We start from the raw sequence: 26,239 nt of genomic DNA, 5'->3' as shown, positions 1-26,239 counted from the left end.
CATTTGTGAACACGGGCCCTAGGTATGGACAGGAATTGCGTCTGTTTGTCCTTAGAACACCAGCCTCCAGCCATGCTCAAGTGTCAGGGGTCAGTGGTGGTGGTGGCTGACCTGGTAGCTTGTCCATGAGCCACCTTCTGTAACCACAACCACTGAATGCTGTGGACTGGGCCACGCTGGAGTGTGGCTGCCCACCGCTACGACCCACAGCTGCCTGGCACCCCCACCTTTTCTCTTCAGGGCTGGGAGAGCTTTGCTTCCTTGGCGAGAGCCTGCACCGAGCCAAGCCTGGCCTAGGTTCCCTGTCTCTCCTCTGTACAGCTTGCTGTGTGTTGGGTGAAACCCTGAATGAAGGTACAAAGTCCACTCCTACTCTTTTTAAAGGACTGCAGGGGAGTTGGGCCAATCCCTGGAGCTAATATTGTCACTCTGGTCCCTTTTCCCAAAACTGCCCTCCCAGAGGTCACCAATGGCCTCCTTCTCCAGACTTTCTCTGTTTGACTGCTGACCACCCCACACATTTTGGAACTTTTTTCCTTAGGAGTCTGGGATACCATGCTCTTCTGTGCCTCTCTTAACTCATGACGGTTCCTCTGTTGCCCCTCTCCTGGCTCCTGTGCCTTATCTTGACTCCCCCAATGCAGGAGTTCCCAGATTGTCTTCTTGGCTTTTGCTCTAATCTCTCCATACACTCTCCCTGACTGATTTCATCCATTTCCGAAGCTTCGACACTCACTCAGTCCCTATAAAAAGGTCTAGGCATTCCTGCCTTTCCCAGTCATTGTGAGAACTTAGGAGAAAGGATGTGGCCACACACCGAGGGGTGGGGAGGGGACACTCAGTGAGTCAGGGTTTAGTCTTCTTCCCCAGGTCCCCACTCCCTCAAAACCATCCCCTTTGGGGAAGCAGCACCACCTGAGTCTGTAGCCACCTACGGGACTTCTTGGTACAAATCATGTCATTGTGCTGAGGACTGTCTGGGCCATCCACTGGCCCTTCACTTTTCCTTTCTCCATAGGATGCTTTCAAGCCTCTTTCCCATAGTGTCTGTTCAGAGGGGCAGACTGTCTCCCCAAATGAGTCCAGCATCCTCCCTGACTCCCTGTTGCCTTCAGGACAAAGTACACACACACACACACACACACACACACACACACACACACACACCACACCACAGGCTGGCCTCTAAGGATGTCTGTCTTGACTATACTTCTATATTTTCCTTTACTTGCTACAGCTCACCTTCCTCCTTTGACTCTCTCCAGCCTTAGAGTCTGGGTCCCGCAAACCCCCAGGTCCTTCTTGGCTTTGACCCCTGTCCTGATTAGAAGAGGAGGAAGCCAGATGAGCATACTCTGGTTCACACTCAGACTACACACACACACACACACACACACACACACACACACACATGCCTCAATCGTACAGGGCAGCCCCAGGCCCCAGGCCGACATTCAAACCCTAGAGACAGCTGGGGATCTAGGAAGGGCTCCTTTTATCCTCCAGAGGAACCAGTTCTGGGTGGGCCTAGGTTAGGACGGACAGGAGGAGAACACACAATTGCAACCTACCTTTGGGGTGCCTGGAGCCATGGCCTCCTTCAGAAGGGAATTCTTGCTGCCAAGAAAGAAGAGAACAGGGTGACCATTCCACTTGCTGCCCAGGGCATGCAAGAGTAGAATAGCAAGAAGGCCCCAAAGAGAGAAGGCATAGCCAGCCTAGCCCAGCCCTGCATAGCCAAGCTCCACCCAGTCCAACCCCAGCTGGCCCTGCCTAGCTCAGCACCACCAGGGGCTAAAGACCAGAGCTGGCTCCTGGGAAGGGGATACAGACACTAGGCATGGTTGGCTCCCTTGTGAATCTGAGGAAAGAGGCTTTACTTGACTCCTGGTATCAGCCCTGAGGATTCTGTCTGTCCTGGATGCCCCCTTCCCTCCACCCCCTGTCCCTAGCTTGCTCTAAACTCCTATGGGATTGGGGTGATGGAGCTGACATGGCTCTTGTCAATTCTCCCTCCAACATGCTGCAAACTGCGTTAGGCCAGGAATGATCTCCCCCTGATTCAATTTGTCAGCCCCAAGCCCTCCGGCATCGGGCGCGGTAGGCGGGCGGGAGCTGGGCCCTGAAATATGGTGGGCGGCTTGGAGCAGGCGGGGGTGGGTGCGGGAGTTGATGGATGGGCTGTGGGGGAGGCAAGGACTGTGTTTAATAACAAAATTGGTATGCAAGGCCACATCCCGCGCTAAGCATGAGTGATCCAGAGCCACAAAGTATTACAAATCCCCGCTAAACAGATGCTGACAATGGAACAAGACATATCAAATCAGATCCACTTCAGAAACATTAATATCCCTGTTCCTGTCCCCCCTCCCTGCTGCCCTCACTATGCTCACCACATCTGTGCTCACACATTCACACACGTGTACTCACCCACCCAACTCCACACACACAAATACATGCACACAGAGGCAGACACTGCCCACGCACGTAGGGGCCCGGCACAGACACAGGTGCAAGCTGTCCAGGTAAATCAGGCCCACAGACAGCCAGAAGGCACAAAAGACACCCCCCCAAGGCAGAGCTCATGGAGGCACACATGGATTCCCCAGATGTGTACACAGGGAACACGCACACAGTCAGACACACACACACCCAGTACACAAGCAAAAGCAGAGGCAGGTGCAGAACAAGTAGTAGTTCTCAACCGGGGCCATATTTTGTCTCTCCCTTCACCCCCAGGGGATATTGGCAATGTCTGCAGATATTTTTGATTGTCACAACGTGGGATGGGGAGTTTGACACTGGCATCTAGTGGGTAGAGGATATTAACCATCCTACAGTGTACTGGGTGGCCTCTCACAATACCTAAGAATTATCCCAAAATGTCAATAGTGTCGAGGGTGAGAAACGCTGGTATAAGGGCAGCTACACACATATCCATTGTCTCTCTATTATTCTGTCAACAGCCACGCAGACACATGTGGTCACACCCAGTGGCTCACACAAGCAAACAGATGCACAAGCCCAGAGTCCTGTTCCCAGAGACATGTCCATACAGACACATTCACAACAGTCCCCCAGAGCTGGATGAAGAGCTGCTCCCCAACCCATAAACGCACGCTTAGATACAGACACCCACGTGCACCGACACATACCCAGGCACTCATGCACCCACGAAGGCAGACACATGGACACACACCAGCACAGACACGTACGTCACAGTGCAGGGGTCCCCAGGCTCGGTAGCAGGGTGAGGCTAATGTCTGAGTGTAAAAACAGAGCTGTCTGCCTGTCTGATCACATGGGGAAGGACGGCCAGACCAGCTTCCATGCGATCACACCATGTTCACACATGGTGCTTGTATTCCTGCTCCATGCCTGGCCCTGACCTAGGCACTGGGATCAGAGAGGACACCGGACTGCTCCTGAGGAGCCACTAGCTCGTGTGGTCACCACTTTGATCATTCCTTCGCTCCTTCATTCACTCAGTCGACAAGCCCTGTCATCCCCATGGTGCCGTGTGTCAGGCCCAGACCTACAGGTACAGAAACGAGGCGTCGACTGCATCACACTGTGCTCACCGGGCCCTGGGACTGAGGTCTGAGTATTGTCTGAGCAGGGTCAGGTTGGAACAGCAAAGGAAAGAATGAACAATTATTGTGCACCCATCACACGTGGCAGGCAGGGGCTAGGTACTTTGTATGTGCTCTTTCTTATCTTTACAGAAACTTTGCAAAGTTGACTAACAGATTAAGTGACACCTCTCTGCTCACACAGTGTGTGCAGGGTTTGGGATTTGAGTTCATGTCTGACCGAGTCCTAAGTGCTGCTTTTCCACCACCCACCTTGCTTTCCTAATGACAGTCAGGGGTTAGGATGGAGGGCAGAGCTCTGAGATCTTTTTCTCTCTCTGCTTCGGGGAGGGTCCTGCTGACTCTGGGCTTTAGTTTACTCTGCGGATGAGTGGAAACGGGGACACCGAGGGTCAGAATGTCCAGTGTCTCCCTTTGTCGATCCACTGGATCTTTTCCTGGCATTTCTCTCCCCTTTCCTTGTTTGGACTGGTACTATCCCAGACTCCTTCCTTCTCTCTGAGCAAGCACCCCCCAACCCTACCTTTCCTCTAGCTACCTGATCACCTCCAAGTGTGCTTGGTCCCCCAGAGACAGGAGTCTGTTGAAGGCCCCTTAGAGAGGAGGGGTCTGAGCCCGGAGCCGCAGGCAGCCTGCCTCCCACCCAGCCCATCCGCTCTGCTCTGCCGGCCTTCGTCCCTCCCTGTTTCCACAGCCCGCCCCCAACAATTCCCTTCCTTGCTCAGTCACTCGCTGCCTAGTGATCCATGGGTTTTAAATTATAACTGGGACCCAGGAAACGCGTTCCTAAGTACAATATTCATGGGCTGGGCTGACACTTTTAATTAAGGTGATTTACACTGAATTATCCTTGGAAATAAAGAAATGGTGCGCTGCCCGGGAATAAACCATCATCACCAGCCGCCTTTGTAAGTTACACTTCGTTTTAATCTATTTGGGGAATTGTTTATCTAGTTCATTACCCAACCAAACACCGAGGCCGGCCTTAAATAAGGCTTAAGTGAGGGTGGGGGCATTGCCATTTCCACACCCCGCCTCTCCTCCAGAATCACCCAGCCTCCCTCTGGCTCCTTCTAGCCCTTTTAAAGCACTGACCAGAGAGAGCTGGCTTCCCAGTGTAGAGGCCAGATCTCGAAGTGGCTCTGGAAGCCTCCCAGAAAAGGTGTTTGAGCTCAGGCCCTGCCAAGCCAAGCCCCACTTTCAGCTTTGTGCAATCTCTCCATGTCCAAAGCCCTTTCCTCTGAGTGGAAACTCTTGTCTGAGGGCCATGGAGAAGTCTGGGGCAAACTCCCCCCGCCCCCGCCCCCGCCACCTGCTCTTCTACCTTCAGCCCCCATCTATGTTCCTGCCTGTCTATCAGTACACATCCAGTCTCCACCCCTTCACCATCCTAGAGATATCTTAGCTCAGCATCCCCACAACCCTGTCCATCATCTCCTTCCCTCAGATACTTGCTTTTCTGCCATCATCACCCTTCCGGTCTCCCAAGTCAGAAAACTCTTCCTAGTAGTAAGTATGCCACAAGTTGCTAGATAATTTCTCCTGCTTCCTCCTCCACCAATCTCGTCATTTCCTTTTCCCACTGCCACAGCCATCATGCTAGGTCAGCCTCAGCATCTGTCCCCAACCTCCTCACTTGCCTCCCTGCTTCTATCCCCAACTCATGCCCCACACTGGCCTCCAGAGCGATTCTCCTACCGCTCAGCTCCCTGATAAGCTCCTTCTGCCTCACCAATGTCCTAACTCCCTACTACCTCTAGGACAATCCTCCAGCATTGCAGGCCCTCCACCATTGGCCCTCAGTCTAACTTTGCCCTTCTGGTTCTAACTAGCGAAGTCCTGGGGTCTAATGGAACCTTGTGCAGGACTGAGAGGAGAAAGAGAGGATGGAATGAGGGAGGGTGTGTGGGCAGAGCCTCTGACCTTGAATGTAAAAGTGCTTTGGAAAGTATAAGCCTTTGCCAACCAGAGTTCTGACTCTTCCTGTAGCTGTCTGTGTGCCCATGTGCCTGTGGGAAGCAGTTCTCGCACATCAATGGGTGTTGGAATGGGGGTGCATGCGTGTGCCTGTATGTCATGTGCGTATGTTTGCACCTGTGTCTGTGAAAAGCGGCCAGCCCTAGTGTGGGAGCTGGAAGGCCCCTGCTTCTCTGTGTGAGCTCTTGGGGGTGTCTGAAATAGCAGTCTGCTCCTAGGGGCAGACCGAGGCAGAAGGCACAACCCTGGGCTCAGCCTGAAGAGATCCTTGGACAGAGTGCCAGTCCTGGGTGATACAGAGATAGGCTGAGGGAGGGTGGCGAGGGCAAAGGAGGCAAAGGCAGGGTAAGAGAGGGAAGGGGACAGTTGGAGAGGAGAGAAAAGAAGGGGCAGGCAGGGAGGAGAAGGGCGATGGAGCAGAAGGTAAAGGGGGGAAGACTCCGGGTGCCATGAACAGGGGAGGCCCTCATTTGGGCTCTGCCCTCCTGCAGGGCTCAGTTTCCCCATCTGGGAAATGGTTGGTGGAAGGCCCCTTTCAGCTCAGGGAGCTGAGGACAGGAAGAGGAGGAGGGCGGGGGTCTCAAGAGCCAGGTGCCACATCTTTTTTCAACCTCCTCTGTTCTCCCCCTGCCTCCCAGAGAGCGGGCAGGGGCGGGGCAAGGGCAGCCAAGGCTGGGGCCCTCCCCACGCTAGCCCGCAGGGAGCTGACACGCTCCTAGGGAATTTATCACGCACCCAATTACAATGTTAATTGGCAAGTTCCTGAAATCAATTAATTCGCAAATTTTTTCCAATTAAAAATCCAGATAAATCACAAGGGCGGCGGCAGGCCGGTCCACCCTGCAGTCCAGTGGGCGCAGCGGCCGCAGGGAGGGGAGGGCGGAGAGAGGAGGGGAGGGGGCGGCGGGCGCGGCTGCCCTTGAACGCCTTTGCCGGCCGGTCCGACTGTCAGCGCGCCGGGCGCGGCGGGGCCGAGACAGATAAAACCATCGACCCGTCGCCGCCAGCGCTTCGGCTTTATCGATCCGACGGGAATTTCACTTGCTGTGCAGATCCCGCTGTCCGGCTGTCAGACACTGGGTTGGGGGTGGGGGGGCGTGCAAGGGGTTAGGGGGTGCTGGGCTGGGCCTGGCGTGAGGGACACAGAAGTGGGGGCGGCAGCACACAGAAGTGAGCAGTGGTGCAGATGTGGGAGCTCTGGGTGGGGAAACGGACTTAGGAGGAAGGGTGTGGAAGTAGGGGATGCTCTGAGCGGATCTGCGGGAGGAGGGATGGGTGCAGGGTCACGGGTGGGGGTGGAACAAAAAATCTGTGGACAGAAGTGATGTCCTGGGCAGTGGAGGGGTGGGTGGAGCCACTGGGACTGGGCTGCAGGCTGGTGGCCACTGAGGAGGCAGAAAGAGAGCTTGGTCCCCTATTCTCCAGACCCTTAGGAGTGCACTGTTTTTGCAAGGCTCTGCAGGTCCCTCCATCTCGCCTCTATTCTCTGTTCCTGTTGAGGGGGAGTCTTCTATTGGGAGCAAATTACCCCGAAACCCTCCTGAGCAGCCAAGGTATGGATCTCAACTACAGAAGGATGTTTCTTTCACCGTCTGCCCCTTCCAGGCTAGTCCCAGGCCTGGGCTTGTGAGTATGTGGGTGGGGGGTGCGGCGATTAAGAGCATGGGTATAGAGTCAGAGAGCTTGAGTGTGAATCTTATCTTTACCCCTTTATTAGCTGTGCAACCTTAGAGAAGTCACTTAACCCCTCTGTACCTCAGTTTCCTCATCTGTAAAATGGAGTTAATATTACCTACCCCAGAGGGTTGTTGTAAAGATTAAATACATTAATGCAATGTAATACTGCTACTACATGTGCCGACACACAGTGAGTGTTCAACAGGATTAGCATTTTTATCATTAGTATAGTCTTCTGGGGTCGTTTTAAGTTTTCCCACAAATTCTTTGATATTTTTCCCTTTAAGAAGTGGAATTTACAGTTTTATTCTCTCTTGAGTATGGGCTGGATTGGTGACTTCCTTCTAGTGAATAGAGTAAAATATATTGGAAGCAATGGTGTCTGACTTCTGAGACTCGATCATAAAAGGCAGCGTGGCTTCCTCCTTAGTCTCTCTCTTGGATCATTTCCTCTGTGGGAAGTCAGCTGCCACCGCCATAGGGAAACTCAGCGGCCCTAGGGAGAGCCCCTCGTGTGGAGGACCTGAGGCTTCCTGCCAACAGCCAGGTGCATGAGCCATCTTGGGAACGGAGCCTGCGGTCCCAGTCAGACCTTCAGATGACGGCAGCCTTGGCGGACATCTTGACTGCAGCCTTACGAGAGACTCTGAGCCAGAAGTTGCAACTACCCACAGCCACCCAGCTAAGCTGTTCCTGAATGGATGGCCCACAGCAACTGTGAGATAATAAATGCTGTTTCAAGCCGCTCAGTTTTGGGGTAATAGATAAATAATACTTGTTCCTTCAAAATTCAGCTGGGGCCTCACATCCCTCAGGCGGCCTTCTCTGCTCTGTGCTGCTGTTGGTGCCTCATTGAGGCTGCCCCGCAGCTCCAGTCCTTCCCACAGAGCAGTCTCTACCTCTCAGGGCTTCTATTGCTCGGCTCTCCTCACTCCCACAAAATGAACTTCTGGGGGCAGGGCCCTTTCTGATTCATCTTGGCATGCCCTGCACCCTGCATGAGGGGTGAGGGGAGTGAGTAGCAGGAAGGAGCATCAGTCAGGTTTGAGGACTTGAGCCGAGCTGGTGGGGCAGCCTGCTCCTCTGCGGCAGGTGGCATTTTCTAAAGATGGCTGTAGCCCGACCTCCCATCCCACATGCTCTTCTATAATATAAGCTTGCCTTTCTCCCCTCAAAAGGTGGGGTGATGTCCTTTCCCCTAGAATCTGTGTGGGCTTATACTGCCTTAACCAAGAGAGTACAGCAGAAATGACATTAAGTGATTTCTCAAGCTAGGTTATAAAGGTGACCCAGCTTCCATATCATTAGTTAGAAGATTTGTTTTAGAGCCCTAAGCTTCCACGTAGGAAGTCCGACTACCTCTGAGCTGCCATGCTATGAGAAAGCCCAGGCCACATGGAGAAGCCATGTGTAGGTGCTTTGGTCACAGCCCCAGCTGAAGGCCCAGACGACCGCCAATATCAACCACCAGTCATGTGAATGACAGAGCCTCCAGATGACTCAGTTCCCAGCCATCGAGTCTTCTCAGCTGAGGCCCTGGACATCCTGGAGTAGACACAAGCCATCACCTCTGTGTTCTGTGAATTCCTGACTCCTTGGGGCGATTCGTTACATCCCTCCTCTGCTCCCTTTGATAATCTGGCTCCTTTACAAGGCTGTCCAGGAGGCTCTGCCCAGTCTTTCAGGCAGGGACAAGGAAGGGGGGCTGGAGCAGTAGGGGACATGCACATTCTCAAGACTGTCACCTTGCAGACCTGGAGATTCACAGTGAAGGCAGTGCTTACTCTCCTGGATCGCAGCACCAGCTGCCTTCTGGTGGGTCTATCGGGCCCAGTTCCTGCTTCTGTCACCCTGCCATGAGGCTCAGCATGGCAGTGCAGGGCCTGTGGCAGTGGCTCATGCCGTTCTAGCTCCTCTTGTGCCCTTTGGAGGCTGAGGCCTGAAGAGAGGTCACTCTCCTCCCATCTCCAAAAATAGGGTGAGAAGAGAAAGACAGCACCATCAGCTAGAGCGTGTGATGATTGAAAGCGGAGTGGAGGAGAATGGCAGCATGGCCTTGTCTTTTTCCTAGAGGTTGGGGTGTGGACCAGGTGGCTATTCCTGGGACCTGGGTCTAGAACCCTGAGTGGAATACGCTGGCAGGCAGGTTCCCCTGGTAGGTGTCTTACCTGGTGGGCAGCTGGGCCAGCTGTTCCAGTTCTTGCTCCATATGTTCCTGCAACTCGCTGGGCCTCAGCAGGACCTGGCAGATGGGGCAAATAGGGGCCTGGCTGTCAAACAATGCTGCTGCCTTTTTCTTACCTGGTGAAGGAAGAAGAACAGACAGAAATATAAGCTGGGCTGGTCTGTGGAGGGAAACCCAGTGTCCCAATCCTTCGACCCAAGCCTGCTGTGGCCTCCTAGGGCTTCGTGGCCTAGAGGAGGGGCGAGCCCTAGGGTCTCAGAGCCCACGACCATCACTCCTCTTTGCAGCTTCTGAGGCTGTGGCCATGACCGGTACCTCCTCAGCCAGCTCCCCTCTCGGAAATCTATTGGGACACAATCGATGCTCTGTGCAATCAAACCTTGATCACTTCATTTCACACAGGTTAGTGAAGGTCTTGGTTTAATCATACCATCACCTGAAATACCCAGTGCCCCCTCTGTTTCTCCTTTCCTTACTGCTTTCACACTCCCCAAATCTGGAGCAGGAAGAGGAAGAAAGGGCATCCATTCCTACCGTCAGCCAGCAAACACTGTGTGCTCTCTACCCTGAGCCAGGCCCAGTGCAGAGAAGTGGGACACAGACTATAAACAGCTCTAGTCCCCACCCTTGAGGCCCTCACAGTTGAATAGAAAAGACTGAAAAGGACCCAGGCTTTCAGGGTAGCGTTACCTCCCAGTTCCTCGCTTCTCCACAGGGTTCTTCCCACAGCCGCTTCTCTCCTCATTCTGCATGCTAGACGACCTTTTTCCTTCTTATGGTCCTGACTCCCACTTGCGCCCTGTTGAATCTGCATCTCTACCCCAGACCCCTCCTGCGTCATCCAGACCCCTGTATCCCCATGCCTATGGGACATCAATGTCTGGATGTGCATGAGCATCTGAAACTCAATCCCAAAACGAGTTCTTCAGCTTCCTCACGCCTCCCAAACCTGCGCCCCCCTCAGCAGTGCCCATGTCAGTTAGACACCCACATTCACCTAGTCACCCAAGCCGGTAACCTTCGCCTCACCCTCCACATTCACTTAACCACCAAATCTGGTTTGTTCTCATCTTCAATATTTCTGGAATCTATAGTCCCCCTGTTCAGGTCTGGCCACCTGTCACTTGGATAACCTCATAGGCTTCTGGTGAGTCTAAGAGATTCTGGGTTCTCCCCTCCAAAATGCCCTTCAACTTATGTGGGATACATGTGGCTAGAGTGCTGGCTATGCTAGCTGGTGGGCCGGCTGGGAGCTTGAATTTTGTCCCCACTCTGTGCTCTGACCAGAACACACCATGCTCGGAAGGAGCCTGAAGGCTGCCTAGTGCACCTTCTGTAGGATGCCTAAAGCCCTTCCCTGTCACTCTCCCCACTCGGTGCTCCTCTGGCCTCTGCTGACAGGCGTGTGGCTGAGGTGCCCTCTTCATCTAGAAACATCCCTGCCTATCCATGTAAATTCTGACTGTAGAAAGGACGTCTTTAGCTGAAGCCCCGCTCTCTCTCCCTGCCTCTTCTTCCCACTGGTGCCCAGAGAGGGTCAAAATCAGCTTTCAGAGAGCTGATGGCAATGCCATCTTGATGACCAAGATGAGTTCTTGAGTCAGGTTGCCAGATTAAGGCAAATTTGAATTTCAGATAAATATGAGTAATTTATAGTATAAGTATGTCCCAAATGTTGCACGGGACATACTTAGACTGAAAGCTATTCCTTGGTTTTCTAAATTCAAATGTACCTGAATACCCTGTATTTTTATTTGCTAAGTCGAGCGCCCGATGTCCGAGGGAGCTCCCAGTTCAGGTTGAGCACAAGGACCCACCTCCCTTTGACACAAGCCTGAAGATGACCGCGGCTCTCCTGGATGCCCCACCTGAGCAACCTGAGAGCTCAAAGGAGTGATGCATTTGGGGCGTGTGTCTTGAGGAGTGGAGAAAAGAGAAGGCTTAACCAAAGAAATGAAATTTAAGTTGTGCCTTAGAAGTGTTCCAGGTAGAGAATGGGAGTAAATGAATGAATGAATGAGTTATGAGTTCCTTGTGGGCAGGGGCCATTCTTATCCATCTTTGTATCTATAGATAATTGAAAACAGACCCAGTATAGACTATGACGGAGCTCAATGATGAAGCAAGGGAGAGGAGAAGAGGAAGGGAGGGCGGCAAAGTAACAACAGAGAACAGGTTGTCCTAGAAGGCAGATGACTTCCGCAGAGCGGGGATGTCAGCTGTGTGTGTCGGGGTGGGACAGGTAAGGTGCTAGCCCTTTTGGAAGGTCTCTGAGGAGGGAAAGCCTTGGTGGCTGTGCCTCAGATGCTGGGGACAGCTGGAAGTCAGCTCTGAGTACAAGAAGCAGACGGTCTGGGAGTGGGGAGATGAGGATTCTAGTCTCAGCTCTGCCTCTAACTTCACGCAGCCTGAGAATCTCAGAGGTGAGTGACACCCTAGACATTCTCCGTTTTACAGATAAGAAAACTGAGACTCAGAACTGGACAGGGATCCCTGTGCTTGGCTTTTGATCTCATTGCTTCATTTATTCATTCAGCAAACGTTTATTAAACAATGATTCTACTTCAGGTATTATTCTAGGAGAAACGAGTTCAGAGATAAGTAAAACATATTCTTGGCCTCAAGGAGATCACAAACTAGTAGGAAAGCCAGAAAGGAAAGTTGGGGATTCTGGTCAGAGCAGCCCTGGTCAGGGCTGAGGGAGGCATGAATGGGTGCTTTGGGTGGGGGGCAAAAAGGGGCCAGAGGAGAGCTGCAGGGGGAGGCAATGCTTGATGGAAGGCATGCATGAAGGATGAATAAGGGAGAGCTGACAGGGCTGTTTGCAGGAGACTGAAGCGGGTCCAGGGCATGGAGTCTGAGCCAAGGGGGGAAATGAGGGTTTTAGCCCTTTTAGAGGGGACACCAACTCTGGCTCTTGGGGCTCCTAGAGCCCAGATTCCTCCCTCCAAGCCTGGGAGCAGGCATCAGCCTTCCCACAGCCTGTTCTCGGTTCATCTGCCTTGCTGCCACAGAGATCTACCTTCCTGAGCTTGGCCTCAGTTACCTTGTTGGGTCAATGGGCCCTCTTCCCAGTTCTCAGCTCAGGAATAGCGCTGGCAGGGATCAGCAGAGGGGCCTTGCAGCCTATGCCCTCCATCCCACCCCCATTTTCTCAGGGGTGAGAGTGGCAGGTGTCAGCATGGCCATGGGCCTCCTGCTTCCCCTCCCCCGCTGTGTTCCCTATAATTTTATATTGAGACCTGTGGTCATGACGTGGGTTTTACTGCACTAACGACATGGCCTGCCCAGGTTTAATGACAAAATCCATACTCTGGCCCTGGGCCTGCTCCTCGTTTGCATAATTCCCAGAATACAGCTCCCTGAAGCTTTTGACCTGGGCCATTACAGTGGCCATAAAAAGGGCCATAAAACCGCTGGGGATGGCCAAGAGGAGGGGGCTGTGGACTTGCGGGGGTGGGAATGAAGTCTTCAGCCCCCTAGTCTTCGTAGGCCTGGGGGGAGGCATTCTCTGGCTCTTCACTTCCACAGTTCCTAGAATCTGGGAGTCCATCTCAGGCAGGAGAAGCTTCCAGAAATCCTTAGCCCAGCTGCCCATCTGAGGCAGGAATCGCTGCCCCAGTATTGCTGCCAGCATCACAGGTAGGCAGGCTGAGCCTACGGGGGGCAAGCATCTTCTTCTTGAACATTCCTTAGTCCTGCCCCTGCCTTCCCACTCCTTAGCTGGCCACGCACTTTGCCACAGGGGGGTCTAGGTCATTCCGGCCTAGGTTAAATCCTGTCCGTCTTCTGGAGGCCTAGCTCCCCAGGGAGGTCAGGTGCCAGGCTGAGCAGCATGGTGGGGATGGCGACAGCATGAGGACAGCATGAGACGTGGGCGGCATGAGGGGATGGGGACAGGGACTGGGACGGGCTGTCAGTGCTAAAGATGATGAATGGGGGAGGTGAGGCGGGAGGCCCAGTGTTATCGGCAGTGGATGGCGGGTGCCGGCGCTCGCAGCTCCTGCTAATCCCCGGGCGCTGCCTCAGCCCTTGCACTGATAACGAGGAAATGGGACTGACAACAATTTTTAGCTGAGAGATTCTTCACCAAAATGCCAGGCGGCCGGAGGTCTGACAGCGCCTGATTGAGTGTGTGAGTGTGTGGGGGGAACGCCCGCAGCCCCCTCCCCTCCCATGCAAAGATGGATCGCTCATTCCGCCTCCCGTCCACATTCATTACTGCACCTCCCGCCCGCCACCCAGGCCCTGCAGCGCCTGCCACCTCCACTTCTCTGACTGCCTCAGGTATACCCTGAAGCCGGAGGAGAGCGGGGAGTGGAGGGGCCCTGACCTATGCTCAGGCTGAGGTAGGGCACCTCAAGCTCAAAGAGCCTAGAATGCGACTGTAGCTCAGCCCTGACTGGAGTCTCCCTCGCTGTGTGGCCTTCAGAGGGTCTCTTTCCCTTTCTGAACTGCTGGAATACCTTCTCCATCAGAAAACAGGAGGCTCTAACAGGAAGTGAACGACTGGGCTGTGAGGGAGGCTACAGGCGTGCTGAGGAGCGAGGAGGGGTCATGCCATGCAGCCTTTTCCTAGCCTTTTCCTTTCTTTGAGTCCAGCCCTCAAGCGTTGGAACAGGCCTGAGGTACCTGGGGTCCCAGATCAGCCCTCTGCTGCCCCCCTCTGTTGGGAACCGCTGACCACTGGGAGCAGGCATCTCTAGGGCTGGCATCACGGCTCCTTCTCGGCCATCTTCCACGGTGAGGCCTGGTGCAGAAGTGGACACTGGGGGATGAGGGTCTCATTCAAAGGAAAGCCCTCCTTTCCTAGGTTACTAACCCATGTCTGGACCAGCAACTCGCCACCATGTGATGGCCTCTCTGGCTTGGCCTTTTTCGTTTTGTCCCAGCTCTGTTGCCTGTGGTTCCATTCTTACCTCTGCTTGTTCAAGCAGCAAATCCTATCTCCATGATCTTTTCTCTACAAACCACAAAAGGCAGGGGGCTTGACTGGCTGGTGTCTGACTTAAGAAGGGGGAGGGTGACAGTGAGGGTGGGGGTAACTGTAATGATAGACGGCAAATGAGGCTGGGACTTTTTAAAGCGTATGTATGTGTGTCTATGCATGTGCTTGTGTGTACACATGTGTATGACCTTCCCTTCCTCTCTCTGCACTCCCAACAGAAGGGCATCCATTTCCTAGTGACCAAGACACAGAAGAGCCTTCAAGCAACATTCAATAGTGTTGCTTCTTACTAGCTGTGAGGCCTTGGGCAAATCACTTAACACGTCTGAGCTTTAATTTCGTCTTGTGTGAAACAGGGATAATAACTACCAACTTCTAGGACCCTTGTGAGGACCCATTTAAATCAGGGCTGTGTACAAGTGATAAGTCGTTATTATTGTTAGAAGGACATTAGCACAGTTTGTTGTTTGTGCCTGTCTTTACCCCATCCTGACACCAGCCTGGCCTTGTCCTATATCTGGCCTTCTTCCCTGCTATGGTCAAGATTGTGAACCACTCAGTAGGTACCCTGGCCATTTTGGCCTCCATGGAGTCCCTTCTTCCTATCCATCCATACCCATCTATCTATTTATTGGTTTGTATGCCAATATATCCATCCATCCATCCATCCATCCATCCATCCATCCATCCATCTGTTTATCCATTAATAATAATATGTTTGTTGAGAGTTATTATATGTTAGGCTACAGGTTTAATGCTGCACACATTTTATCTCATTTAACCCTTACAATAGTCCTGTGAGGTTAGGTACTATTATCTCTATCACACTGATGAGGAAACTAGAGCTCAGAACAATGAAATGACAGAGCTAAAAGGTTCAGATCAGGGATTTAAATCCAGGTGTTGCTGACCCTAGAGCTAGTGCTCTTAACCACTGCACGGTACCCAGTTACCTACCTACCCATCCACTCACCCAGGTAATGGTTCAATAATATTTGACAAATGTCAGTTGGATACTGATGATGGGTCTGCTAGAACGGAGGCCATGCAATAACGAACAAGACAGACACAGCGTCTGCCCTCAGGAAGCTTAGGACCTACTGGACAGATATATTAAACAAACATCCGAGAGAGGTCTTAGAAAAAGGGAAGTACATGGAACTTGTATGCCATCCGGTCTGGGAGGTGAAAGAAGTGATGTTTAAGCACAGGCTTGAAAGGTCAGTGGGAACCAGTCAGGCAATGATTGTGAAGTGGTGCTCTAGATAGAAGACAGCATGCTTGCAGGTACGGAGGGGAGAAAGCCTAAGTGAATAATTGAAAAGAGTCCAGTGCAGCTGGAACAGACAGAGTGAGCGGCAGAATGTTGAGATATGATAGAGAGGCCAGATCCTGGAGGACTTTTACAATTAGATTAACGGTTTGGTTATTTTTTAAAACATACCAGTGAGAAAGGTTTTACGCAGGGGAGTGACATATCAGATTTGTATTTTAAAAAGATCATTCTAACCGCAAAGCAGAGAATGGTCTAAAGGATCAAGAGCAAATGCAGGAAGGCTGTGTAGGAGGTTGTCTTACTAAATCAGATGAGGCATAATGGTGACATGTCCTAGGAGGAGGAGGATGACGATGGGAGAGACCACAGCAGCAGATGGCTTGGACATGGGGTTAAAGGACAGACAGGAGTAACCAAGGGTGACTCCAAGTTTTCCGGCTCGTGCAACTGACCCGTGGAACAGGACAAGCAACAGGCTTGGTAAGGAAGAGAGTGAGTTCAGTTTTGGATGTACTTGGTTTGAGGAACTAAGACATGTTAAGACATCCATGTGAAAATGCTGAACAGGCGCCAAATGTGGACCAGAGCTAGAATGACAGAACTGCAGCCACTGACATACAGGCAAGAACTGAAGTTCACTGCATCCCCTATGCCTAGTACAGTGTCTGGCACATGGTAAAGACTCAGTAAATACTTAGTAAATGAATGAATAAAAGAATGATGTTAAGAGTAGGTGAGATCACTTAGGTAGAGAATGTACAGTAAGAAGAGGCTGGACCCAGAGTAACTCCAAGAGGTGGAGGAAGTTTAAGTCATCAAAGACTAAGAAGGAATAGCCAAGCGGAAGATGAAACAGGTGTGATGTCATTGATGCCAAGAAGGGAAGAGTTTCAAGGAGTGGAGGGAGTATCATGGATAGAGTCACATGCTGGTGAAAGGTCAAGAACATAAGGCATGAAAAGTGTCCCATCTACCCATCGTATCCACAGCACAACCATCTACCCCCCCACTTCATCCATCCTTCATCCGTCCAACCTCATTATTCATCCCCTCTCCCCTCTCATTCATCCCCTTCCTCCTTCTCTTCTCTCCAGAAAACCATGATTGGCGTCTCCGCTGAGCGTGGAACAGGAAGAGTTAACATGCTGACAGACGGCATTTTTTACCTTCAGTCAATATGAACAAGGCCCCAAGACTATGATTCCAAACATCTGGATTTCATCAATATGTGATCTGTCATCGTATATTGGCATTCCCAAGTCCCTGCGCCAGAGCAATGCGGCTGGTTTTATTAATACGTCAAATACATTATCCGTGTAATACACTTGTCTGGCTGGGGCCTCCCGCTGGGGCGGGGCGGCGGATTTGAATGTATGATGAATCAGTTTGCATTACATGTTCGTAAGTCATCATTTGTCAGGATTAATAGGCATCCCTGGTCGAGGAGGTGGGGGTGGGGCGGGGAGAGACGTGTATTTAGCTGTGGCCCACACTTAGCTGCCAGTGCCCAGGGATGCCCTGAAAACAGCTATGCACCTTTCTGCCCAGATCCCAGGGTAGTGGCTGGTGCTCAAGGGGTAGAGGTGACATTTTTAGTAGTTCCAGAGTCATTTGGAACCACATAGACCTATTTGTCTCTGCTCTGGGCTTGCCAAGCAACCAAAAAGAATATGGCAGGATTCATTTGCACAAGTTGGCTAACTCTTACTCATCCTTTAGTGCTCAGAATTTCTTCTTCCAGGGAGCCTTCCCTGACTCCCCCAGACTGCACCAGCTGCCTCCTCAGTATTCCCCAGTCTCTTGTGCTACCTCTAGTCACACAGTGTTACAATTGCCTATTATGTGTCTGTTACCCTTTGTAAATGATACATTTCTTGAGGGCAAGGAATAACATTTTTACTGCTATAGCTTCGCATATACTAGAGGGCATACAAAGTAAGAGAATAGTAGTAAATGTAGAAATCATAAACATTCCTTGAATGAATGAATAATGATCATTGACCTGCTAAACCCCCGAAAGATGCAGATGTTAACTGGGAGATGTCGTGGGGTTTTCTCTGATGTCTTGCCCCCATTCTGACCCTGGTCTGGTCTGGTCATCTATCCTACTATATATGCTTTTCTTCACTTGCTTCTCTTCCTTCTATAAGACGTGTGCAGACCCTGTTGCATAGCACCAGGTTCCTTACATGTACCGTATATACTGAGATATAATACACAGGGGTGAAATGTTCATGCTCACATGTCTTTGCCATCTTGCCTTCTCCCTCTACTCTGCTGGGAGAAGCTCAGATTGGCACTGCCCACTCCACTTGGCCTCCTGCCGGCTCCAGGTCCCTGTGAAACAAGAGCCTGGCAGGTGGCCTGACCCTTATTGTGATGGATACTATTTACTGTCTCTAGCAACAGAGGGGACCTGGATTGAGCCAGACATAGCTTCTGGGTGGCCAGTGGCAAACATCTACAAGACAGCCAGGTGGAGGCCAGCCTGTAGGTTTAGGCTGACTTTGGCTCGAACTGGAGTCTTGGGCATGGAATCTGGACCCTTGGCCCCTGACATTTTTCTCCCACCAAATGTACCAACCAACCTGTTTAGAAGCTGATGGGGCTTCATGGGTCATAGCTATTGCACACTGCTGATCTTGGCTATTCTAAATACAACTGCAGCCTCTCTCCTCTTCTGGAGCTACAGTTCAGTTCCCCTCCTCCTGTAGCTAATAACTTCCAGACAGTGCCCTGTGTTGGGCTAGGCCAGTGTTGGGTGGGGCAGGTGGGGCCTCCCAGAGATCCCTGGGAGTAGGCTTTACAAACTGCAGAAAAGGGCCCAATTCAGGAAAATATCCATATATGGACATGCACACATGTTCTTTCAAGTGTCAATACATATGCACGTATGGGCATGGGTGCACACAGGTGCTCAGACAAGTGTGGGTCTTTTTTCACATCTAGATAAACACACCTGAGCACCTATGCATGCATGCAAGCATAGACTGAGTATACCTGTATCCCCTGTATTCTTTTGCCAGCATGCCCACACACTTCACTCTCCTCTAGTACCTTCCTTGCCATGGAGCCAAAATGCTAGGACTGTACTGTTTAAAGTAAATCCAAGTGTGCTTTACCCCCTGCTGGCTCTGACTATGGGCTGATAAAAATGAAGTGGGAACCTCCGCAGCTGTGGGCAATAAATCCTGAACCGCTAAGGAGGGCAGTGTTACCTGCTTTCTAGGCTGGTGGGTGGAACTCAGGCCACTGATTACCAGTGCCTGCGGGCAACATGGGCAGCAGGCCAGATGCTTGGCTTCAGGCACTGCCTGCTAGCCCAGCCCATGCCAGCTGTCTCCCACAGACTGTGAGGTCAACAGCCCAGAACCCTAGGGGGTGAGCCAGGAGCAAGAGAGGAGCAGAGAGAAGTCGAGGAAGAGAAGGGCTGGGGTGGGCAGAGTGAGCAAGACAGCCACGTGCGGCTAAGGCTGAGGGGAGCCCTCGCATCTGGAGATCAATTAGCATCAATTACTGACTTCATTTAATTGTCGTCCAAGATGAATTTGTCATTTTTAGCTGGGAATTAATGGGAGACCTTCACCTCTCCCTGGCAGCAGACGCGGAGCCAACAGCGGTCACCTCAGCCTCCGAGGAGCCCTGAATCCTGCTTGGGGCTGAGGCCAGGCAGGGGCAGGCTGGCAGCTAGTGGGGCTGCTGCTCCCTGGGCATGCTCTGGCCTGCTCCAGGCCGGGCCAGCCTGGCCCACTGGAGCCCAGGACCAAGGCGGGGGCCGTGGGTCCTGTGTAGCAGTCCTTTGCAGCCTCTGGCTTCAGCCAGAAATTAATTTGCTGGGCTGAGCATGTTTACTTTTTCCCAGCAAAGGCGAGACAGTAAACAGCGGACCGGCGGCTGAAATTGAATTGATAACTGCATCAACGTGCCAGATAACGCCTAAAATAATACGCCGATAAGGAAATTCGATTTGATTTGCTGCTGCGCATCAGATTGGCCCCATCTGTAGCTGCCTGTAATCATTTTCAATTGCGTTGGGAAACCTTATTTGTCCTTAAATATTTCTGTCATTTTTCATTGCTGGCGACAGATCCTTGGGCAGGTGGCAGGGGTGCACTGCCGCTGTGGGCGCGGGGCGGCGGCCCGAGGAGGAGGGGTGAGGAGGGGTGGGGTGGACTGGTAGGGAAGGAGGCAGGGAGCAGGCAGCCGGGCGGTGACAGCTGTTCCTCCAATCAATCACGCTGTCGACAGGGAGGGACGACTGGCTGGCAGAAATTGAGTTTGCCTCACAGGGGACGATTGAGCAAATTAATAGCCCATTAGCCAAGCAGTGACCTGAGAAATGAAGGTGCAGGGGTTCCTGCTCACTCAGGCCGGCTGGGGTGGGGCAGGGCAGGAGGAGGGTCCAAGGAGGGGAGAACTGGGAGGAGGTGTGGGAAGAGGAGGGAGGGACGTGTGGATGGGATGGGGAACACTCGTGTGGGAGTGGATGTTGCAGAGATGAGATGTCAAGTTGGGGGAGGTGGGCTAGAGATGCAGAGAGTCTAGAAGAGATGTTGGGGAAAGAGGGGGGCACAGGGGGCTCCACGGAGGTCTCTGCCATCTTCCCATCATGCCTTCTGGGACTGAGTACCATGCCAATAAACTCCGCTCCATCCTCTCCCTAGATACGCCCTTTATACTTCCTCTCTTCACTTTCCCAGAAACCTGCGTATCTTCTGGAGACACCACTCCCTGGAGTCCTCTCCAGGGCAGGCTGTTTATTCTCCCAGCTCCAGGTTCCTCAGGCCAGGAGGTGGGCTCACTGTCTTTCTTAGTGCTCATTGCTGCTTCCAGGCCACTGCTTCTCCACCCTCTGGGTTCTGAGGTCAAGCACCACCTGCGTCCCCAGCTCTGTTCTCCTCCGTTCTTCACATGCACTTGTGACTTTGATACTCACCGGCCTACCCTACACCCTGTCGCTGCCCTGACCTCCTCAGCCTCCTCCTGCTTATTTCTTTTCCTGTACTCTACTTCCTCCTGGAGGACCCTGTCAAAAACCCAAGTAGCTCTGTGATAGAACTCCCTCTGCCCCAAGCCCTCTCATGGCCTTGTACCCACCATACTTGCTCCTCACTCTATTCTTTTCTCATCTCCCATGGATTCTAGCCTGGACCCCAGGGCACACACTTCAGCACCCTCTTGCCAACATATTCAACCTCGTTACTTCCTTTGCCTTCTCCACAATCTGACTATTTTCCTTTTTGTCTCAGACACACAGGCGGCTAAACGCAGCTGGGGAAAATCACAAAACCATGCAGACATGTGCCAATACAAATTTGCAGTGTCCAATCTCAGCATTATGAAGCAATCCTTGTACATGCCCTTGGTCAGCTCTGTTTCCCCTTTCCCAACAGAGACAATCCAATAACATTTTACTATCTTGAGTCCCCCACCCCATCTTCTGTCCCTCTCATTACTAGGTAGCCTTGTTTCCCACTTCACAGAAATTTGAAGTCCTTGGGCACGAATTCCCCAAATTTCCACATCCATACTCACCTCCTTCTCTTCTCCTCTGGTTTCACTGGGAGAGGTATTCACCCTCCTGTTTTAGCTTAATTGCTTCTGCTGGACTTTGAACCCCATGCCTGCCTATGTTCCCTGGGGAAGCTGTCATGGTCTCCCTCTCTCCTGTGTCCCTCGTCTCCCTCCTCATGCTTCCCTCCATCAGTATATACACGCTAGTGTCCCATATTGCGACGTCGACAACTCATCCCTCTCTTTCATAGGGCGCTTTGTATGAATGTAGCTAATGCCCTTTCCTTCTCCTCCCTTTTCACCTAAGATGCTCCAAAGCGTCTTCCTTGTTGTTATCCATGCTCCATTATCTCCTAAGCACTTCTTGACTCATTGCAGCCTAGTTTTCATCCCTACCACTCTACTCTCAATCAAACTGTTCTCAGTCAGCTCCTTGATACCGTGTTTCCCTGAAAATAAGACCTAGCTGGACAACCAGCTCTAATATCTCTCTTGGAGCGAGTATTAATATAGGACCTGATGCTATTTTACTATAATATAAGACCCGGTCTTATAATATAATTAATATAATATAATGTAATATAATATAATACTGGGTCTTACATTAATTTTTCCTCCAAAAGACGCATTAGAGCTGATGGTCCAGCTAGGTCTTATTTTCGGGGAAACACGGTAGTCATCATTTGCCAAATATAATGGCTACTCCAGCTATAATCATTTATTTATTAATTGAATGTCTTCCACTTACTAGGCACTACACCAAGGTCTAAGGATACAATGAAATCTATTTCTTTCTGGAGCTTATAAAGTAGTGAGGAAACAGATGCAATAAAATAATTATATAAAAATCGTAAAATTGCAGTGGTGCCAAAGAGAGATGAACAGTGCTACGGGAGACTAGGAGAGGGAGAGTTGCCCTCCTCAGAGGAATCCAGAAAGGCTTCCCTGAGGAACCAGCTGAGATGTGATGGATAAGGAGGAGCTGAGTACATGAGGAGGAAGGGAAGTGATAACACTGATTACAGCTTATTCTGTGCCAAGCACTGTTTAACCCCCCTTTTATAAATGAGGAAACAGAGGCATAGAGAAGTTGTGCAACTTGCCCATGGTTACCCGGTAACGGGTGGTGCTGGACTTTCAACCCAGGCAGTGCAAAGCAGAGCCCATGCTCTTAACCACTTCGCCCAACTAAACTCTGATGTTAGCTATTAGCCTTGCCATAATCCACTCCTCTCTTTGAACACTCTAGGCGTGATCTCCACTCCAGTTTCATTTCCTCAATGTGTACCTATGGTTCTGAGCCATCTGTGTCACCGTGGACCGGATTCTCTGCTTGGATGTCACACAGGCTCTTTAAGCGCAAGCTGTGTGACATGGGACTTATCTATCTCTAGATATGACCCTCCTCTTGCTTTGTCTCTTTCAATCAATGGCACCACCATTCACAGATTTCCCTAAATCGGCCATGTGTAGACTCTTACTCTTACGTGGGCCCCTACACCCAGTAAACGAACATCTTAGCTGTTTTTACCTCCTAAGTACTCTCAGAATCATCGTCTCTTCTCCCTCGCCCTCATCATCATCTCCAGTCTTTACTATTAAATCTTGTACTGCATCTCTCTCCCTTCTAATCCATTTCTATCTCCACGGCTAGAAGGATCTTCCTAAAACACAAATCGGATCCTATCATTTAGCCACTAAAGGCCATTCCTTGGCTCCCCAAACCCACAGCATAAATTCTGAACTCCTTACCATAGAAGCCCCTCTGCAACCTCACATCCCCTCCAGCAATGCTGTGTGTTATGGCTGGACGAGCATGCAGGATCTAGTATTCTCACTGCTAACACTGGCGTCCCTCCCCCGCGGGCAGCTGGGAACTCCTGAGACCATACTCAGGCAATACTTCCTCTCTGAAGCTTTCCCCGAGAGTGAATTCCTCTTCTCCATGCTGTGTTTCTTATATGTCTATACCTCTATTATTGCACACATCACATAACATTGCAATAATTGTTTATCCATCAGTCTCCCCTCTTAGACTCTGAGCTCCTTGAGGACAGGGAGGTTATCTGAGTCATCCTGGTACATTCAGGACCTGACATAGGGTCTGGCACAGAGTGAGTAGTAGTGATTGTTGCATAATTTGGTGGCCAAATTAATGGGAAGAGGACTCGAAGGGGACGGTAGGAGAATGTCCAGAAAGACAATGAAAGATGACGGTGGGTGGGTAGTAGAGCTATGGGGGTGAGAGAGGTGGGAATAGGGGAAGGAATGCAATTGAGGTAATGTTGAAAATTCCTTTGGCTTAAAAAACCTGGCTTCACGGTCAGTGAGAGGCAGAGGCCCCAAGGATATCAAAAGGTAGGGGCTCTAAAAAGACAGAGGCTCTATTACTGCTGTCCTAGAAAAATCCCAAGTGTTCATAGACCTGGTGGGAAGAGGGTGGATTGTGACCACGTGAACACAACCAGACAATAAAAGCCCAGAAACATTGACCAACAGACATACCCACCAGGACACCCATGTGCTCACAGAGGGTCCCCAGCAGCCCCCCCCATCACAGAGCCCTCTGCAGGCCTCTATGCTGGCCCACCACCCCACCCAGAACCCCTGGGCGGCTCTCTCTCTCTCTCTTTCTCTTTCTCTCTCTGCAATTTTCCTACCCAAGAAAGCTCTAAGGGTTTCAATTACCGGCACGTGGGATTTAGTGCCCTGGGCTTCTCTGACTGGAGGAGATTTATTTGAAGGTTTAGTGTCGTGGAGAATTCACATCTTCACTCCCAGGAGCCCAGCTTCCGTCCTGAGCCCCTAAATCAGGAACCAAGATGGGCTATTGTCACTTACCACATTAGCCTCGTTAGCGGACCAGGAGGGGTGATTAATAGCAATGCACACACAGCCATCCTGCTGGCTGGCCGTGCTGCTGCTTGTGACCTGGGGAGGGAGGGGTGGCTGAGCCCATTCTAGGATAACTAAGGAGTCTGGCCCAGAGCCTTTGACCCATTGCCAGGCAGGGAAGTCCCTGCGGCCCTTCCAGATCTGGGGACAGTTCAAAGGTAAGCAAGCCTAGCCAGAGACAGCCCAGCAGGAGGCCTCTGAGGCCTGAATCCTTGAGGGGGCAGGAAAACAGGAGTGTGTGATGGGAGTTGGTACTAGGATAAGGCCCAAAGTATATGCCTGAGTGTATAAGAGAGATGTGTGCATGGGGTGGGGTGGAGTGGGAGGAAGAGAGGGAGTGGTGCGTGTGCGTGTGCGTGTGTGTGTGTGTGTGTGAAGGATGTAGAGAGGTGTGGGTATGTTTATTTCATTTCCCAAACGCCCTCTGAGGCTTTACTATGAACCAAGTGATACTCGTATTCTAAGAGCCGACGATATAACACTGAAGAAGCTAGACAAGGGCCCTGAAAAAGAGAAGGTGTGTATGTGAGAGAAAGAGGTATGAGTAAGCATGGGAGAAAGAGAAAGAAATGTGTGAAAGAGAAATAAAAAGAGTATGGTTGACAGAGAGCTGTGTGAATATATGTATGTGACAGTCTTGCATGAGAGTGAGGCTGTCTGTGAGAGGAAGAGAAAGGCACGTGGAAAGGAGCTGTCTGAGGGATGTTTGTGTGAAACAGGGGGTGTGTGTGAGAGACAGTGGGTGTGTAGGTGGGGACCGAGAGAAGGGGTGTATGACACAGATGTACGGTGAGTGAAGAGCGTAAGAGCGTGAGGGATGTGGATGGGAGAAAGGGAACATAGTGACATAGTGAGAGAGGGAAGTATGGGGGAGACAGAGGGTGTATGACGGAGGGGTGTGTGTGTGTGAGAGAGTTATGTGACAGAGACAGAATGGCATATGTATGAGACGGAGTATGTATATAAGGAGAAAGACGGTGAGAGAAAAAGCTGGCTGTATTCTCTGTAAATGCTCCCCTCCATACCTCGTCTGCCCCCCAAATCTTCGGAGTCAGGCTAACCTGGGTTTGAATTTCAGTTTTGGGTACTTGATTCATTTATTTATCCACTCGTTCACCAAACAGTACTGAGCATCTACTAGCTTTTACCTTCCTGTATCTCATTTTTCTTACCTATAAAACGGAGACAAACGGTGGTTAGAGCTCAGTGATGTAATTTATCAGGATGTCTTGTGAGTACAGAGAATTGGAATTAGGCGCCAGACACACCCTGGCACGGCACGTGGCATGTGGGTCAAGAAATGGTAGTTATGGAGCTAGGGGCTCGTCTATCAATCCTGTCTCATTTTCTCCCTTCCTTTTCCATCTCCCTTACCCCTCTCAATCACAGCTGAGCCATAGTATTAATTATTAGAACCAATTGACTGTTTAGACTCTGATGTTTTAACTAATCACCACTAATGGCAGACACTGGTGGGCAATCACAATCATTTAGCTCTCAGGCAAACCCCTCTCATAGCGGAGAGCAGACTAGAGCGGGGGGGCAGAAATAACTAGGACCTGGGAATGATAAGAGGGGCTACTGCTGCCAGAGAGAGGCCCCTCTCTCCTCCCCGGTGGCCCTGGGCCAGCAACCTAGAGCCCCAGGGACCCTCTGGACCAGCCAGGTCCCCTGGAGAGAGTTAGCTGAGCCCTGCGTTGGAGGTGGGTTGGCTTCCTTCCTTAGCCTCTTCTCTGCCCTTTGGCCTCATTCTCAACCCTTTTGACTTAGAATTCTGTCATAGGAATCTGGCAACCACCACCCTGGACCAGAAATATCCTAGCTGCTCCCTTTCCCTGAATTGCTTTTTAATTACTGTAGTTCCTAAAAGCCCTCTTCTAGGAAGAGTTGTTTAGAAATAGGTTCAAATCCCACCTCGTCATGGGGCGTTGGCTGGATGCTGGTTGGGAGCGGAAGGTGCATGGTGTTCATCTGGCTGAGGGCTTCAGTGAAGAGAGCAGAGAGACATGTGCTGTGTGCTGCTGACTACAGAGAGAACGCCGGGGCTAGGGAGGTGACCTGAGCTCTGCACCTGAGAGGACACCTGCTGACTCGTCCTACCTTCTTCACATTGAGGCCCCAGAGCCGCAGTCTGCACGCAGCCCTGCTCCACCCTGAGGCCCTGCCCATCCTAT

At 51.5% G+C, this 26,239-nt stretch overlaps 1 protein-coding gene and 1 long non-coding RNA gene across 3 annotated transcripts in view; one reads left to right on the top strand and one right to left on the bottom strand.

Annotated features, from left to right (window-relative positions):
* The window catches only part of RNF220 (ring finger protein 220), a 213,418-nt gene that overhangs the window by 25,834 nt on the left and 161,345 nt on the right, over window positions 1-26,239 (bottom strand). For both annotated transcript variants that reach the window (XM_074334607.1, XM_074334608.1), the window contains exons 3-4: window positions 9,416-9,548; window positions 1,572-1,617 (exon numbers count right to left, since the gene is read on the bottom strand). In XM_074334607.1, coding sequence (XP_074190708.1) covers window positions 1,572-1,617; window positions 9,416-9,548 — 179 coding nt within the window. The remainder of the gene's footprint in view (window positions 1-1,571; window positions 1,618-9,415; window positions 9,549-26,239) is intronic.
* LOC141572365 (uncharacterized) lies at window positions 6,513-8,123 on the top strand. The gene is made up of 3 exons (XR_012497723.1): window positions 6,513-6,638; window positions 7,033-7,123; window positions 7,678-8,123. It is a non-coding gene; the product is annotated as an uncharacterized LOC141572365 (long non-coding RNA).

Source organism: Rhinolophus sinicus, linkage group LG06 (genome assembly GCF_036562045.2).
Source record: "Rhinolophus sinicus isolate RSC01 linkage group LG06, ASM3656204v1, whole genome shotgun sequence".
NCBI classification, from domain to species: Eukaryota; Metazoa; Chordata; class Mammalia; order Chiroptera; family Rhinolophidae; genus Rhinolophus; species Rhinolophus sinicus.
Note: the sequence above shows the minus strand (reverse complement) of the source record. Positions and strands in the feature narration are given on the sequence as shown.